Source organism: Dichotomopilus funicola (genome assembly GCF_033296635.1).
Source record: "Dichotomopilus funicola strain CBS 141.50 unplaced genomic scaffold C8A04scaffold_67, whole genome shotgun sequence".
Taxonomy (NCBI): Eukaryota; Fungi; Ascomycota; class Sordariomycetes; order Sordariales; family Chaetomiaceae; genus Dichotomopilus; species Dichotomopilus funicola.
In genome coordinates this window covers 17,260-34,377 of record NW_026944088.1, presented here as the reverse complement: position 1 = coordinate 34,377, position 17,118 = coordinate 17,260, and the positions used below count along the sequence as shown (strand labels likewise).

The following is a 17,118-nucleotide window of genomic DNA, read 5'->3' as shown; positions in this document are numbered from 1 at the left end:
TTAAGGGGAGATCGCCCGCTCTGTAGACCGCCTCTCGACTTTTTTGCTCTCGTTTTTTGTTTCCCGTTTCAGTATTTTTTGTTCCCCTTTTCTGTCGCCGTTACGCCGATAACCCGTCACATCCACCAGTGTTGCCCACGATGGCAACAGAAAAGGCCGACGGCCAAACCTCCCAATCCGACGACCGCATCGATGTCGAGCAAATCGATCGGGCCATTTTGCCCCCTGTTACGTTGCAGGCTTTTGCTCACTTGGACGAGAAGGCCATTCTGCGAAAGGTGATACACCTCGTCCGTCGAGTAAACGAGAGTTTAGACTGATTCCCGAAGATGGACCTCCGGTTGATTCCCATGCTAGCGCTGCTCTACCTCCTCTCTTTTCTCGATCGTACGATCCCCCTTACAACCAAAGACCAAGAAAAAAACCCATACTGACTGATACAATAAGGCGGCAACATCGGCAACGCGAAAATCGAGCACCTCCAAGAAAACCTCTCCCTGACCGACGACCAATACAACTGGTGCCTAACCGCCTTCTTCTTCACCTACGCCGCCTTCGAAGTTCCCAGCAACCTGGTCCTCAAAAAAGTCCGCCCCTCCATCTGGCTGCCCACCATCATGGTCGCCTGGGGCGTCGTCATGACCCTCATGGGCCTGGTGCACAACTACACGGGGCTGCTCACGGCGCGGATCTTTTTGGGAGTGACGGAGGCCGGGTTGTTTCCCGGCGTGGCGTATTATTTGACGAATTGGTATCGGAGGGAGGAGATTCAGTTGAGGCAGGCGATGTTTTTTAGTGCGGCTAGTGTGGCCGGGGCGTTTAGTGGGCTGTTGGCGTTTGGGATTGGGAAGATGGATGGGGTTGGGGGGTTGCATGGGTGGCAGTGGATTTTTATTCTGGAGGGTATTTTCTCCGTTTCTCTTTTCCTGCCTTGTTTCTCCCATTTATGGTATGGCAAGGCGCTAACAGACCAGGTATCGCCACGGTCATAACGGCGAGCATCGCCTTCTTCGCCCTCTTCGACTTCCCCGCCACAGCGACCTTCCTCACCGAAGAAGAACGGGCCTTTGTCGTCTACCGCCTCAAATACCAAGGCCAGTCCCTCAACTCCCCCCACGCTCAAGTCGCCCAAGCCGACGAGTTCAAATGGACCTACGTCAAAGACGCCTTTCTCGACTGGCAAATCTGGGTCAACATCTTTGTCTACTGGGGTGTACGTGTCCTTCTCTTACCCAAAACTCATGTTGTCAGCTAACAGGACAGGTCGTCTGCCCCCTCTACGGCATCTCCCTCTTCCTCCCAACCATCATCAAAGAACTCGGCTACGAAAGCAGCCAAGCCCAGCTCATGACCGTCCCCATCTACATCACAGCCGCCATCCTCGCCGTGGTGGCGGCCTACGCCTCCGACCGCGTGGGGAAGCGCAGCCCCTTTATTATCGGCTTCATGCTCATGATGGTCGTCGGCTTTTCCATGTGCATTGCTACCGATCCGAAGGAGAATCCGCGCGTGGTGTATGGGGGTGTGTTTGTGGCTGCGTGTGCGATTTATCCGGCTTTTCCGGGGGTTATTGCGTGGTTGTCGAATAATTTGTCGGGGTCGTTGAAACGGTCCGTGGGGATGGCGTTGCAGATTGGAGTTGGGAATTTGGGGGGTGTAAGTTTTTCTCTCACTCACTCAGCATTTCTAAGAGTACCTATGCTAATCCGCACTAGGCCATGGCATCCAACTTCTACCGAGCCAAGGACAAGCCCCGGTACATCCTCGGCCACGGTCTGGAACTGGGCTTCATTGTCGGCGGAATTATCGCGTCGCTAATCTTGGTTGTGGGATACACCGCCCAGAACAAGAAACGAGCGAAGAAGATGGATGAAGGCGGGCTTGACGCGTACACCCCGCAGGAGCTGTCGGAGAAGGGAGACCGTGCTCTTACTTATCGTTATGTGCTCTAGTGTCAGTAGTGATACCCAGGTGTTGGCCAGGTGTTGGCCAGGTGTTGGCCAGGTGTTGGGGCGCAGGTGGCCGGATACGTATGAATTATGAGCAGAGGATCGTGCACCGATAAGCATTGTACACAGCCTCTGGACTCGTCATTGAACTTTACACAGCGCTACGAAATAAGTGAACCTAAGGATGATGTTGATCTCCGCAATCTTCATGCAATACTGCTAGCGCTCACATTTTTGAAGCGCGTCGTCAATGCGAAAATGTCCGTGAGGACATATAAAACCAAACACCCCCCCCCCACTAGTGAATCACTAGCTGCATGTTCTCCCACACCCGACCACACTCGTTCAACTCATCTTGACCGGACCCTCTCAAATCACTCGCTTCAATGACAACTGTCGCTCTCACCACTACCACTATCATAACCAGCTTCATAACCATAACCGCCTTCGCAACTATAACCATCTTCACACCCACGACCATCTTCACAACGACAACCATAAAAGTCACCCAACAACAAATATGCACACTCTCACCCTCTTTATTTGCCTCCTTGCCCCCATCGACGGGTTCGAGATCCTCCCTCGCATCCTCCCCCGCGTACACACCCCCTCCCGACACCACCGCCGTCAGTCAAACTGTCCCGCAACAGGCGATGCCTGCGGGTGGTACCTCCTCCCTGGGGCAGACGGGCACAACTGTAATTACCCCTCCTTTCCTTACCCCCCTTCCCCCACCCTACAGCCCCAGCCAAAACAACCACCTAGGTAAACTAATAGTAACACTAACAAAAGACCTCTGCAGGTACAACCGAACAAACCCTAACTGCCCTCAACACCACCGCCGAAGATGTGTACGACTCCATATACACGCTCAATAACGGCCAGCCCGTGGGGTTTGTCAGGCAGTGTACGGCCGGTTGTGATCAACAAGTGGATAATTCCACGGAGACGGGTTGTGCCGAGGATGAGGACCAGTGACCATGCTCTTGTTGGTTGAGTTGAGTTGTGATGGTTTATGGTTTCGGTTGTAGATAATTACTATAATTACTAGGCGGTGGTGAACATCAGTGGTAAACACCAGTGGTGAACACTAGTGTTATAAGCGATCAAGGATAAGCATCTGTTAGCATCTATTAAATTATTTGTCACTCAAAGCGATCACGGCATCAATTGATTAATATTATTATTTCCTACACCGATATGCCCTTAGACGTGCCCGTCCTTCCACTGGCATTCACTAATTACCTTAATTAATTCCCCTTGATCTCAACAACTCTGGCATCAACATTAACTAACAAACCCAGGAGTCAGGACTGACCCATGGTACCCATTCTTGTCTCTCTGATATCCTCATCTCCCGGCAGGGCAGATTCCCAACCCAATAACTCAACATGTCACGGGTCATGACAGTGTGAGATTTATGGGCGCAATTCCTGGTTCGCCTGGACAGTTCGAACCACGGTCATCTTTTGAGGTGTTACATAGTGGTCAATTGCGCCCACTACCGTAACACAACAACCCCTTCCCATCGCACATCCATCTTTCTAAGGCGGCTCCCTAACATCCAAGAAACCATGTGCCTGCCTTGGAAAGCCCGTCTGCATTTAAACAAATCGAACTCGAGGCAGCTGTGTTGACACAGCAAGAACGTCTCGCAATACATGTACGGCAGGATGCTCGATTCACTGATTTGGAAGTATTAATTACAAAGTAGCACCACCAGAACCTCTCATAAAACACCATTCAATTTGTACGGCTCTCCATTATCCCGTGTACTAACCCTCGAGTCCGTTTGACTAGTATATAACCCACGACAACACTTGTTAATTAAGTCAGAGGGTCCCCCGCCCGACCAATCCGATGAATCCAACGGAGTCACAGCCTCATGCATTAACTATTGTAAGCCCTCCACTCGGCCAGGGCATTGTCTAGGTACTCGTGGCGCCTCGCAGCATCCTTGAATGTCAAATGGTTCGCCTCGGCCCCCGTCGCCTTCGTAGCCGCATACGGCTCACAAACAGCACCGATTGCGCGAGCCGGGTACGGCAGCTCCTTCTGCCATTCCGGCCAGTCCCACTCGTGGAGCCGACTGCATAATTGCCTCACATCGCAGGGACAAGACCATCATGACAACACCATATATTAACTACCCAACTATCCCCCCATGATGCAATCGCTATCTTCTTCTGGAGCCTGATCCTCGCTCTGTTCACTGCGCCATCATTCAACGCTCATGTTCACCCCGTGTTCCCTCCTCATTCGCGATGTCGTCCATATCAGACACCAGCACAGCTCATCGAGAATCCCGAAACAGCCAAACTCGAACAACCCCCCATTTCGACCATGCTGAAACCCCAAACTTTTCCGCCTCATCCCGGTCCAAGAATGGCTCGCCAATTGTTATCCATCCAACGAAAAGACATGCCGTGATGGGAATGTCTCCAATGTCGAAGTACATACTCTGACGAACCAAACGGAAGCCCGCCCGCCCCGTAAGAGAGTCCAGCCAAATCGAGAACCCGTTGCTCGTTCTTCTGAAAGTGGTGAGAGACACGGGGTTCAATACACTCCCTCCACGAAGCCAATCCGCCGTTATGCGTCCCGAAAATCTCGATCGCTCGGAGTTCACCCGGTACGTCATCGGGCTCATGAGGATGATGAGGTCGACTTCGGTGTCGGGATGCTAGTGACGTTTCGGATGCTTCGTTGTTCAAGAAAGGCAGGTCAAGGAAATATCCAGGAGTAAACGGGACCGAGTTACGGGAGTGAGAAACCAGCGGCCACCGTGTGTACCGCGTGACCGACACCGGGCGGCGGCGATTCAGGCGCGTCGCGTGGACGAAACTGACGGCAGGACCGGCTACTGGAGCATCGACGGGGAGCGGCCAGGGTCCTAGAAATTGGATTAAGCCCCGAGAGATGGCCAGGGGCGCCGAGGATGCATATTATGCGGGGGGGCATCTCCGACAGGGCGTGGACGACGCGGTTTGGTGGTGGGAGAATATCCGTGGAGCAGGCGACGGATGGATCCAGATGAGGCGGCGAGCCAGGGCAGCAACATCGCCAAGTCGTTATGATGGCCGAGTTGGAATGGGTGAAAGTGACAGGGGCAGAGAATGAGATTGGATGAAAAAGTGTAAGGGGCAGCCATCCATTGACAATGATAATGAGAGAGGTGACGCTCGTCCAATGCCTGTGGGACCTTGGTTGGATTCCCGGAAGGAAACGATGAACTGTTTCTGTTCTGCTTGGGGGCTGTTGATTGGGACTGTGGGATGGTGGAAGAAAAGATGAACCGTTTCAGCTGGAAGATGCTGATTGAGATTGTGGGATGATGGGAAGAAAAGATGGACTCCTTGGGGCATCCATGGCGGACCTTTTATACTTTTCCCATCCTGTCTGGTTCCCAGCTAGACATGAGTGTGTCTCATCCAACACAACTTCCCGGGCAGCAGTATTGTCACCGACCAGAGAAAGAGCATGATCGACGGTCCCTGTGTACCTGTCGTGGACATCATGAGAATGTGATAAACGGCAGCATCGTTGGCCGTATGGGTAAAAAACGACTTACAATAAGGAAATTGCATCTTCTCGGTGCTCTCTTGCTCTCAACAATCATCAAATTTGCGAGGCCATGACTATCGACGCATCAGACGCAAGTGGCAATCACAAGGTGGAACATCGGAAGCAACAGTGCCCTTGAAACTGACACATCTTTCACCTGCCAAATGTCTGACATCATCATCTCAGGACACTCCTGACATCTTTGATGGTTTCATCTTGTGCAGGTGTACTTGGAAATCAAAACAACTTCCTTGGCCTAATTAAGTCCAGTCATTCCTCGCGGTTTCTGACGTCCAGACGCAGACGGGAACAGATGGCCCACACATCCTTCCGGCCCGTGTTGGCTCAGTTGGTGGAAGGCACGACAAACATGCCTCATGATGGGCGCGACCCGTTCCCAACGGCAGCACCTAATGAAACATCTCCAGCGCACTTACAACTCTTCAGTTCGATCATGAGGTCAAGGAAAGAATGCCGTGTCACCGTCGTGTCCTGTTGTGTCAGAGAGGAAAGCCCGAGTGCAGTCCAAGCACGATCTCACATCCTCCTCAGTTGGCTATAAATACGAACCATCTCCCGGTCCTGAATTGTTGCGTGCCCCAGTCACTCTTCTCTCCTCCATCAAGACAACACACGCTCTCCCGATCACACACACACACTATCCGAATCACGCGCACACTTTACCGATCACAGCACAGCGAAGCTCACTCGGTTGGCGCCATACTTTTCGCCCTCCTGTCTCCAGCTTCACGCCTAAGTCGAAGTAATTCGTACGGCCCCCCCTGCCGAGCTCATCTGGACGGTCGCGAACGCGCCGCAATAAAACTCAGCTCGGCTACCATGAAGTATGCTGTACCTCGCCGCCCTGCGCCCTCCGAACACTTCACACGAAACGGCCGGTCAACTGTCAACTCCACGCACTACTGCTCTCCGCCGTTTCCCTCCAATATCAGACTCCCGGGAGCCTGGCGTGTCGCAGATTCCGCAGTCAAGTCTCGATATCCCTCTCCTCGATGCCGCTCGTTCTTGACCACCCACTATCCCTCAACTCACCTTCACCATATAACCGGTAAAGACGCAATTTTACACTTAACCTCCGGCCCTTTCCGCACCCTACCTGACGCCCTGGGGCCCGGCTTGTCGCACACTCCGAGATCTTGCAAGGCCCGCTTTTCTTTCCACCAACGCCGCCCGTTTTTGACCATGACAATCCAACTATAGCATTGGCACCCTGACAGTTGGGTATCAAATCGCCGCCTTGGAATGAACGCACTCTCCCCAGCTCGACTTCTTTCTCGCCCATGCCGGTCCCACGCGGGCTGGGGCTCCGAACACTTGGGTGGCTCAGCGTGTCACCTCACGCGGCTTCCGACGTTCATGGGCCCAGAGACAGGGCCACCTATGGGACGTGGCAAGGGTAACCTTGCTGCCACTGGGTGGGAATTATGGAGGTGCCGTTGAGGCGGGGGTTGACGTTGAGGAAGCTGTCAGCAGTGGGTGTGGTCGATAGCCCTCAAAGCATGTGGTCAAGTTTGTCCCCCGGAGTATTGGACGGTCATTATGGGAGCCGATCTCGCTGTCCATCTCTTTTGGGAGGAGTGATTCTGGGTCGTACAGGAGTCATTCATTAGGCTTGGTTGTCGGAAACTAAGAGATGGAAGGTTTAAGGTCGAGGTAATTTGTTGGGTACACTGCTGCTTGGCTTAATAGTGGGTGGTTTCATGTAATTGCACGGGTGAAAAAGGCAGCTTGCGTTGCATTGATTCTGCTTTCCGAGATGTGCAGGTCAGAGAGATATGAGGGTGATGCGTGATAGTATATCGTCGGAGGGTAGCTTAATTCCACCACCGGGTTTCTGTGACGCTGAGTTGGCCCGCGTTTTTGACATCAAGTTAACACAATAACTGCTTTCAAAATCTAAGTAATTTTCAACCCACATTGCGTATCCCCGCTTCGTTCCTTCGCAACAACCGTCGAGTGTCGTCCGTACCGCAGGAAATCCCAGGAAGCCCGGCGGGGCGGTGGATAGTACGTTAAGAAGGTCGTCGCAACAAGTTTAATCAATGAGTAAGACTCTACGTGCTCAATCTGCTCAACGACGGGTACGGCGGTCCGTAGCGGCCGAAGCCCCGTTTCCTGGAGATTGTGGAGGTTACAGTGCGAGAGCAACCTCTTCATATTGGTGTCAAGATAACTGCTGGCGGTGGCGCCGAGCACATGGTACAAGGCAGCTAAAAAGAACCCGTCCTCCGTCATAATCGTAAACTTGCCGCGAATCTTGACCTTTTCAAGGGCCGGTCCGGCTTCCCAACGTCAGTCAGGGCAGTCCTAGATATCAGAGCAGGAGTTTGGCGTCCTCGTTGTCATACGCCTCCGGCCGAACAATGGCATAATTACACGTCCCGAGCGAACTCGTCGTTGATTCGCACTCTGAACGACGTGAACTCGTGGACCCCAATTGACCTGGCGTCCGAAGTCTTCAAATGCAGGTTTCCAAACCCAATATCAGACAGCTTGTAAACGTGCATCCCATGCTGCTTCACCAGGCTTTGCAAGATGACACTCGCGTCAGAGCCCTGGTCAGCTTGGGCGCAGTTTTTCACCCGAAGATGGGTCCAGTTTAAACCGATCTTGAATGACACCTTGGGGCTCAATCGAAAGGCCTTGCTGTTACCCCTGCTTGGTTCGACGAAGTGAGTATAATCAGCAGGGAGCTCATCGGTTGCTCCAGAGTGAGAATAAGCATGGGGTTGAGCAATTTTTCTCCGAGGCTGGGAGCGAGAAATCAGTTTCCGGACGTTCTTGGCCACGTCCGGGCTGACTTGCATGAGGTCAAGGAACGACAGGTCGCAGGAGACCATGCCCATGTCTATGCTGTTGGCTGTCCCAAGCTTTGGCGTAACTCTGGGCCTCTTGCCCGTGTTCAGAGGCCTCAACATGCTGTATCTCAGCAACACTCTGTGCGGACACCGACAAAACCCATTGATCCACAGCCTCACGAGAGCTCCCTAAGTTTCCTGGGCGGAACCTCGCCATATCATGCTGCTCCTTCAAGCGAAGGTTTCTGACGTCGAGACGGTCGTGCTGTTCAAATTTCCATCCACTGCCGCTTAGACCACTGAATGACATTCTTAGAGACATGGAGGATGGGGTGGTGCGGGAGGACGGCTCGACGCAGCTCGGCGCTATGGTGAACGTCGCCTTGCAGATGAGGGCGTAGGGCCATCACATTGCTGATCTAGCTTTAAACGAATGAGCCTTTATTACACTACACATTGCTAGGATAATAGTATACTACCCAGATTTGTCGTTGTATAAATCTTCGAGTATAACCACAACTAGTACATTCGTGTAGTATAACCACAGTGTATCTGTAATGCTATGTTTTTCTCAGTTTTGGCTTTTTCTTTTATTTTTCTTTCTGTTCTCTTGCCCTTTTTCTTCGCATTTGCTCCTTTCTAATTTCCTTTCCTTAGTTATCTTCTTTTTTTCATATTTTATTTCCGGGGGATCGAGGGCGGTGGATTACACTGTCTGTAGATTCCCAGCTGGTGGTCTAGGTTAAATATCGATAATAGTAACTCCAATGAACCCAGCTAACAAGGTCGGAAACGGCCCAACACAGCTCAACTACGTGCTGGTTAGGTAGGTAGTTTCACCAGCGGCCGACCCGCAACAGCGATTTTTCCAACTGCCCCATGATGTTGAGTTTGCTCAGCGGCTTTGAACATGAAGATCACAGAATGTCTTCAAAGCCCAGGTACATGTATCTACCCCCATTATGTTCTCTTGCTTGTTTTTCGCGCGGAAACAATCCGAGCATCTTCTACGACGTCAGAAGATTCCCAGGAGAACCAGGTCGTGGGTGATGTTCGGCCAAGCCGGCTTCACCGAGAAAATGCCAATCACAACTCATTTGGGGCATGGAGACACACCGGTTTGAGTCCCCGCATGTAATAATCTCCGAACACAGATTCTCTGTCCTCCGTCGACCAAACTATTGTCACCGTCAACCAAGACATGCAACAGCTCGGCATTATTATTACGGACCTCAGTGTCACTAAAACAAAACTAAGCGGAAAAATCACGGCAGTCAGGGGCCGCCAACAACAAAGTTATCCTTAGGTGTGTTCCAGATCCGTGTAATCCGGACAATAAAAAGGGGCGAAAAGGGAGCCATCAAGGGGGCCAAAGGGCGAAAGGAAGCTTGGATAATACTTACGTGTAGACTGCGTAGTAACCCTTTTTCCTTGGCCAAGGTGCCAATCCACGAATCAACTCCCAACTCTCCGGGGATTTGGTAGGGTTCCCCGCATGCAGCAATTTATTAAATACAGCGATGCATGCACCCCGGACTTTTTTCGTCTCGCAGTCCGGGTTTTTGTCACGAGGAAAGGAAGCTGGCAATGGGGAAACGAAGATGTGCCGTTCTTCGGTTAAGTACCTCGTTGAGTGCTGACTCCCGAGTTACAGTCCTGCCGACTCCCGAGGGTGGGATGGATGCATGCATGCGGGCTGACCTGCAGTTTGGCTGTGAGTCTGGCTCGGCTAATATCAGGATATGGGGATCGAAGTCATTGGACCGCACTACAACATGTGTGTGAGGGAACCGTAGACGGAAGGATTCGAGAAGAACGGGAGAATTGTCCGAATGTGGGGTTGGTTGCATCTGGAGTCGTGGTGATCAGGGGGGTAATTGTGGTATTGGGGTGTCGGCAAGTCGTTGTAGGATGATCGATTTGGGGATGGGATATTAATAGGGTGTACACAAGATGGAGGTTCGGGAGGGGTGATCGGCTTTGGGATGGATGATGGTGTGCATACAGAGACAGTTACAGGGTTGTGGGAGGAGATGCCAAGGTTGTTGGTTGGGGATACTTATGGGGTGATAGCCCGGCTGTGGGGTGTTCTCGAGGGGTTCGTTTCAGTCATCCTTGTCTTGTGATCGTAGTGTCAACATGAGCGTCATATCTTTCAAGTCGTTGGCGGCGGTGGTTGGGTTGGGTCTTTGTAAGTTCATCCTAAACTAAACCTTGCTCTCACAACACAGCATACGCCTTAACGGACACCACTACATCCTATACAATTCTAACCCACCTCAGTGACCCCCGTCGCCAGCCAAGGCCAATGCGCCAATGTCTCATCCACCGACACCTACGACTACATCATCATCGGCTCCGGCGCCGGCGGCATCCCCATGGCCGACCGGCTCAGCGAAGCCGGCCACAAAGTCCTCCTCATCGAAAAAGGGCCCCCCTCCACCGGCCACTGGGGCGGAACCATGAAACCGGAGTGGCTCGCCAACCTCACTGCCCCGGCTAATCCAGATGACCCTCCTATCGAAGACCCGCCCACTGAAGACCCTCCCCCTGACCAAGGCACCAACACCGCCACCAAGATGAAAAAAAGAGCAGACGACATCCCCCACACCCCCAACACCAACCTCACCCGCTTCGACGTCCCCGGCCTCTGCAACCAGATCTGGGCCGACCCCACTGGCGCCATCTGCACCGACGTCGACCAAATGGCCGGCTGCATGCTCGGCGGTGGCACCGCGGTCAACGCCGGGCTGTGGTGGAAACCACACCCTGATGACTGGGATACGAACTTTAACTTTGTTCCCGCCGATGGTAGTGATGATGGCGGGTGGAACAACGCCGCGCTAGTCGGGGCAACGGAGCGGGTGTTTTCGCGCATTCCGGGGACCGTAGCGCCTTCGATGGACGGGGAGCGGTATCTAGCGCAGGGTTTTGATATGCTCAGCGGGAGTTTGGTTGGTGCTGGGTGGGAGAGGTTGGAGGTGCCGAACGAGGAACCGGGAAAGAAGAATAGGACCGTGGGGCCGAGTACGTTTATGTATGCGGGGGGGGAGAGGAGTGGGCCGTTGGCGACGTATTTGGTTTCGGCTGTGGGACGGACTCCTGGTGGTGGTGATGGGCAGGATGGGGGAGGTGGGAGTTTGACGTTGTGGATGAATACGACTGTGAAGAGGGTGGTCAGGGAGTGGGGGCATGCGACGGGGGTGGAGGTCGAGTGTAGTGGGAAGGGGGGGTTTGGGAGGAATGGGACGGTGGCGTTGACGCCGGGGACTGGGAGGGTGGTGGTTTCGGCGGGGGCGTTTGGGACGGCTAAGTTGTTGTTTAGGAGTGAGTCTTTTCTCCTTTTTCTCCTTTTTCTCCTTTTTCTCCTTTTCCTTCAACGAGTGTGATTCACCGCCGGATAGAACGCTAACGATAAACATAGGCGGCATTGGTCCGACGGACCAACTCAAGGTCGTCCAGAACTCGACCGACGGCCCGACGATGATCTCCTCGGACCAGTGGATCGACTTGCCCGTGGGATACAACCTGAACGACCACGTGGGGGTGAGTTTAACTTATTTTCCTAGAAGATTAGGACTTAACGATGCTAATTACTGATATCGCGATTAGACCGACGTGGAAATCGCGCACCCCGATGTCGTGTTCTACGATTACTACGGTGCCTGGGATGAGCCCATTGTCGAGGACACGGAAACATATCTGGGTAAGTTGCAATCATGAATCAGTGTGGAAAATAAGCACTAAGAAAGGGTAGCAAACAGGACCGGCCCATTAGCACAGGCTGCCCCCAACATCGGACCGATTGTAAGCTTTGCCTCTGCAAGTAGCCAGCCAGCCTGCTAACGTGACCAGTTCTGGGAAATCATCACGGGAAGCGACGGCACCAACCGCCATCTCCAATGGCAAGCCCGTGTCGAAGGCACACTAAACAGTAAGCCAACAAACAATCCCCCCCAGTCGATCACAACAGCCCGCTGATCCAACCCCCCAGCCTCAATGACCATAACCCAGTACCTCGGCACGGGCACCAAATCCCGCGGCCGCATGACCATCAGCAAGCAGCTCAACACCATGGTGTCCACGCCCCCTTACCTGCGCGACGAACACGACCGTGAGGCCGTCATCCAGGGTATCACCAACCTGCGTGAGGCGCTCAAGGATGTGGCTAACCTGACGTGGATTACCCCGCCGTCGAATATGACGGTGGAGGATTTTGTTGATTCGGTACGTCCAACCCACATCCATGTAGAACAAACAGAAACAACGTGTGAGGCTGACGAGACGTACAGATCCCCGCGACCCCCTCCAGGCGGTGTTCCAACCACTGGATAGGGACCGCCAAGATGGGTCTCGACGACGGGCGCGCAGTCGACGGGACGGCGGTGGTGGACCTCAACACCAAGGTTTATGGGACCGACAACATCTTTGTAGTCGATGCGTCGATCTTCCCGGGCCATATCACGGGCAACCCGTCTGCGATGATTGTTATTGCGGCGGAACATGCGGCGGAAAGGATATTGGCGTTGTCTGTTGAGGATGCGAGGGAGGGGGTGGATGAGGGACCGGGGGATGCTTAGGTGGGTATTAGGGTGTTGTGTTGTGTTGTTGTTTCGGCTTCTTTCGGCTTCTGCAGGATTGTTAGCTCCGTTGCCTTAACAGATTTCCTGCGGAGTGTATGAACGGTTTGCTGTTCAAGATGATGTTTGCAAGCCATAATCCTAGGTTTCCGATATGGGCAAAACATCTAAACAAAGCAACCATCAACGCAAATATTACGTCGGTACCGAAAACACAGCCCTGTTGTGGATATTTTGTACATTGGAGCCACTCAAAACCGACGGTTGCCATGCTAGCATGTAATATCTCATCGCGATTCACCAGCACGCCTATTGCTATTCCTCCTCAATTGCGTGCTGGGGAGCTTGATCCGATGAGTCTAACCTCAGTTTCCTCAGTTTGCTGCGGCGAAAAGTGAAGCAAGCATTCTCTGTTTAGGTATCGCGCATGGCAAACGACGGGACCAGCCAACCGATTATGCTTTCGTGCTGAGCAAACTGCGAACCGTTTTTGGTGCTATAAGGAAGGGACTGTGCCGGGCGTTATTACTAGGAAAGGACTGGTTATTCCCAGGAGTGTATCGTTATCGTCTCACCTTTGTTCTAAACTCGACAACTGTCCCCCCACTTGTCAGAAACTTTGACCGCCGAAGAATAGCTACTCGCTCCGTCTTTAATCATATATCACTCTATTTCCGCTTTTGGTGTTCTTGCTGGGGTTTTTGCGTGGCACTCCGAATCCAAGAACAGTGGCCTCGATTGTTCCAACGTGACAATGCACGTCTTGGACAGGTCACAGCGACCACAGACCAGGGAGACTATTCCGTAAATAGTGGCCTTCCTCGAATATATGCGTTAGCCGACAACGCGACATCCAACACAACCGAATTGTGAACGCGATGCGGGAAAACGATTATAAATACACGGACACGCTCCCAACAATCCTCTCGCGTTTTCATCAACATCGTCAACCAACTACCAACCATCACACCACAAAACCATCACACAACAAACCCACCACAACCACCTAACCAACACCTATCCACAACATACCTACCCAGACAACCACCATGTGCTTTGGCGAGCTAATAATCTACTACTGCTCCGAAGGCTGGGACAACAAAAACCCCCTCTGCCCCTACTACAACGCCAAGACCGGAAAAACAAAGGCCTTCAAGGAGGACTGGACGGCCAGCCAGACGGTCCACTGCAAGGACATGGCCGCCCTTGTCGAGGCCAGCCTGGAATATGAGGATGCCGACCCTTGCTCCAAGACCAAGGAGAAGGGGACGTACAGGACGGATGACGAGTATGAGCATAAGTGTCGGACGTGTCGGGAGCGGTGGGAGAAGGAACATATGGGGGAGGAGAAGAGGGCGGCGGCTGATAAATAGGTTAACGGGGAGGTGAGACGAAGATATGAGGGGGCTAGCCCTCTCGGTAGGAATGTTGGGGCCTGGGATAGAAGATGTGGGATATGCATGGTAGCAGACTATTGAGATAGACACATCGTAGGCAACTCGGGATGTAGTCGGAAGACAGCCGTAGATGAATATACCTACCAGGCTAGACCTGGATATTTCCGCATAGGATGACCGTGGCCAAATGGGAGCCCGTAATTAGTGACTGTGCTAGGGTAAATCTTATGAACACTTGATCTACTATGTAACTATCCATCCACGATGTATCAATGATGATGACTACTAGTGAACAGCTGCTCGCTCCTTATGTAATGAGGTACTCTGTTTTCGCTGCTAGTCTTCCCGTAGAGATCTGTGTGTAGTCAGCGCCCGAGGGTGAACACAGCACTAGCCTCCGCCGTTCCAACATGACAATATCATCGGTTGTCGGATGGGTTCCACCAACCTCAGAACAGCAACACTATTCTACAAATTATGGCCTGCCACGGGTAAATAACTTGACTCACAACGCAACACCTCACACAACCGAGCTGTAAACAAGTTCTTCAAGTTGTCAAATGGTGCTGGCAGAGGACTATATAAACACATGGCCACCCCCCTAGCCATCCTCTCTCATTCCCATCCAGTTCTTCCAACGACCATCCACCAAGCGCATACAAACAACCCACCACCACACCACGGAACATCCACAACCACAACATCACGCGCACACACCTACATCCCACCACCACCCACTTCTTCCCCCCTCACAACCCTTACAACAAACAACCCCCTACCCAACCATCACCATGTGCAAAGGCATCTTCATCCTCTACTACTGCCGCCACGGCGCCGACAAAAACCCGCTCTGCCCAACCTACAACCCCACCACCGGCGACACCACGCCCTTCGACCAAGAATGGTCGGCCGACCGGACGTTGTACTGCTACGAGGCCTTCCCCAAGCACAGCTTCCGCGGCAAGATGCCCGAGATTACGGGGCCGTGCGCCGAGACGAAGAAGAACACGAACATGTTTAGTGTGGAGACGGATTATAATGGGGAGTGTGGGGGGTGTTTGGAGAGAATGTTTTTGGCGCAGATGGAGAGGGAGATGGTGAGGGAGTTTGAGGAGAAGATGGCGGTAGGGAGGATTTTTGGGGGGGAGGAGGGGGATGCTAAGGAGGAGGATGCTAAGGAGGAGGATGCTGAAGAGGGAGATGCTGAGGAGGATAAGGAGGAGGAAGATACTCAGGAAGGTGAGAAGAAGGGTGATAAAGATGAGGATGGAGACGCGGAGATGGAGATGTAATTACGGGGGCTATTGCCGAGGAGTGTTAAGGTTGGGGATAGGAGAGGTGAATGCTAGTGGTAAACACCTCATAACATGTCCTAACGTACCTCTAGTCAGACAATTAGATAACAGCCGATACGTAAATGTACATATCAAGCTGGGGCAATCCAGACATTTCGGCGTAAGATGACCACGGCCCAATGGACACCCTAGTGAGTAGTGACTGCCAAATGGAACGCCGTAATTAATGAGTGTGCTAGTCTAAATCTCATGAACGCTTCGTGATCCTACAACTGTTACGCAGCTGCCATGTTACAAAATATTACTAAATATGTCCGAGTAGCGAGCAATTCTACATGGCGGTTGATGTTAGTCAATTTTGTTGCCAACTAATTCTCCGTTAGTGGTTTGTTGACAGGGTTATGAAACCTTAGATTGACATTATTTCCTCGACTAGATTCTGTCAGAAGAGAACCAAAAGGAAAAGAAAAAGTTGTAAGTGGGCATACCTAAGGTACATAGGTAGTTCCTTCCAGCTTAGACGTCATGAGTGGAGCAATCATCTCCGTTCCGTTTTATCGGTCCGACTCCGCACTCCGCATTCCAAAATTCTCTCATCCTCAACCCATTTCTCAAATAACCTCAATTGAACACCTTCCTCACTTAAACATCATACAAAACCTCACAAACCACACCTATTTCTCACCAGTTCACCCCAATAAACACCCCTTCACAATGGCCCTCCCAACGCCCAGCACCGACGTACGTAGACCCCCCTCACGCCTCAAGTACACTACCCCCACACAATAAATTCCCCACTAACACCCCCAGCCCGTGGTCCTCCTCACCCAAGAACAACACGAAGCCTACCTCTTCCACCACTTCAACGCCGACACCGCCTGGACCCTCGGCACCACCCTGCGCACCAAACTCCTCTCCCTCCCCGCCTCACAGCGTAGACCCGCCGTGATCTCCATCACCTCAGCCACAGCCGCCAACCCGCCGCATATTCTCTTCCAATGCGCCACTGAGCCCGGCACACTGCCTGATAACGAGCACTGGGTGCGGCGGAAACGGAACACGGTGCTTAGGTGGGGGGTGTCGAGTTGGACGATGCGGCAGAAGATCACTGCGGGGCTGGCTGCGAAGGCTGGTCGCGATGGTGTGGTGACGGCGGATGAGGTGGAAGAGGCGCTTGTGCGGAAATTTGGGCTGGCGAGTGGGAGTGGGGGTGCTGTTGCGGATGAGTATGCGATTCATGGCGGGGGGTATCCGGTACGGGTGCGCGGGGTGGAGGGGGTTGTTGCGGTCGTAGTGGTTAGTGGGTTGAAGCAGGAGGATGATCATGCTGTGGTGGTGGAGGGGATTCGGGAGGTTGTTGCTTCTCAGGGGCAGTAAGAGAAAGTTCATATATCGTGATAAACACGGGAGAAAGTAGTTCCCGTCTGTACATACCTGGGAACATGGATAATGGATTTCGGCCGCGCGGTTCAGTGGTGATTCGTCATCGTTTCAGTTGTGATTTTCACTGGGAG

General features: G+C 52.7%; 5 protein-coding genes across 5 annotated transcripts; all 5 read left to right on the top strand.

Annotated features, from left to right (window-relative positions):
- Positions 1-140: 140 nt before the first annotated feature.
- On the top strand, positions 141-1,952 carry C8A04DRAFT_39469 (major facilitator superfamily domain-containing protein; the record flags this gene model as incomplete). Its single annotated transcript, XM_062784600.1, has 6 exons — positions 141-278; positions 330-387; positions 448-903; positions 975-1,213; positions 1,264-1,656; positions 1,716-1,952. The coding sequence occupies 6 exons, from the start codon at positions 141-143 to the stop codon at positions 1,950-1,952; spliced, it is 1,521 nt and encodes a 506-aa protein (XP_062634303.1).
- Positions 1,953-2,335: 383 nt separating this feature from the next.
- C8A04DRAFT_31477 (uncharacterized protein) lies at positions 2,336-2,927 on the top strand (the record flags this gene model as incomplete). Its single annotated transcript, XM_062781768.1, has 2 exons — positions 2,336-2,647; positions 2,742-2,927. 2 exons carry the CDS (start codon positions 2,336-2,338, stop codon positions 2,925-2,927), a joined length of 498 nt encoding a protein of 165 aa, XP_062634302.1.
- A 7,544-nt stretch (positions 2,928-10,471) lies between these two features.
- On the top strand, positions 10,472-12,912 carry C8A04DRAFT_31476 (cellobiose dehydrogenase; the record flags this gene model as incomplete). Its single annotated transcript, XM_062781767.1, has 8 exons — positions 10,472-10,523; positions 10,616-11,659; positions 11,757-11,878; positions 11,945-12,038; positions 12,090-12,139; positions 12,188-12,266; positions 12,327-12,559; positions 12,625-12,912. The coding sequence occupies 8 exons, from the start codon at positions 10,472-10,474 to the stop codon at positions 12,910-12,912; spliced, it is 1,962 nt and encodes a 653-aa protein (XP_062634301.1).
- Positions 12,913-15,100: 2,188 nt separating this feature from the next.
- On the top strand, positions 15,101-15,601 carry C8A04DRAFT_31474 (uncharacterized protein; the record flags this gene model as incomplete). Its single annotated transcript, XM_062781766.1, has 1 exon — positions 15,101-15,601. The coding sequence occupies one exon, from the start codon at positions 15,101-15,103 to the stop codon at positions 15,599-15,601; it is 501 nt and encodes a 166-aa protein (XP_062634300.1).
- Positions 15,602-16,318: 717 nt separating this feature from the next.
- On the top strand, positions 16,319-16,981 carry C8A04DRAFT_14474 (uncharacterized protein; the record flags this gene model as incomplete). The annotated part of the gene is made up of 2 exons (XM_062778109.1): positions 16,319-16,345; positions 16,415-16,981. The coding sequence occupies 2 exons, from the start codon at positions 16,319-16,321 to the stop codon at positions 16,979-16,981; spliced, it is 594 nt and encodes a 197-aa protein (XP_062634299.1).
- Positions 16,982-17,118: the final 137 nt, after the last annotated feature.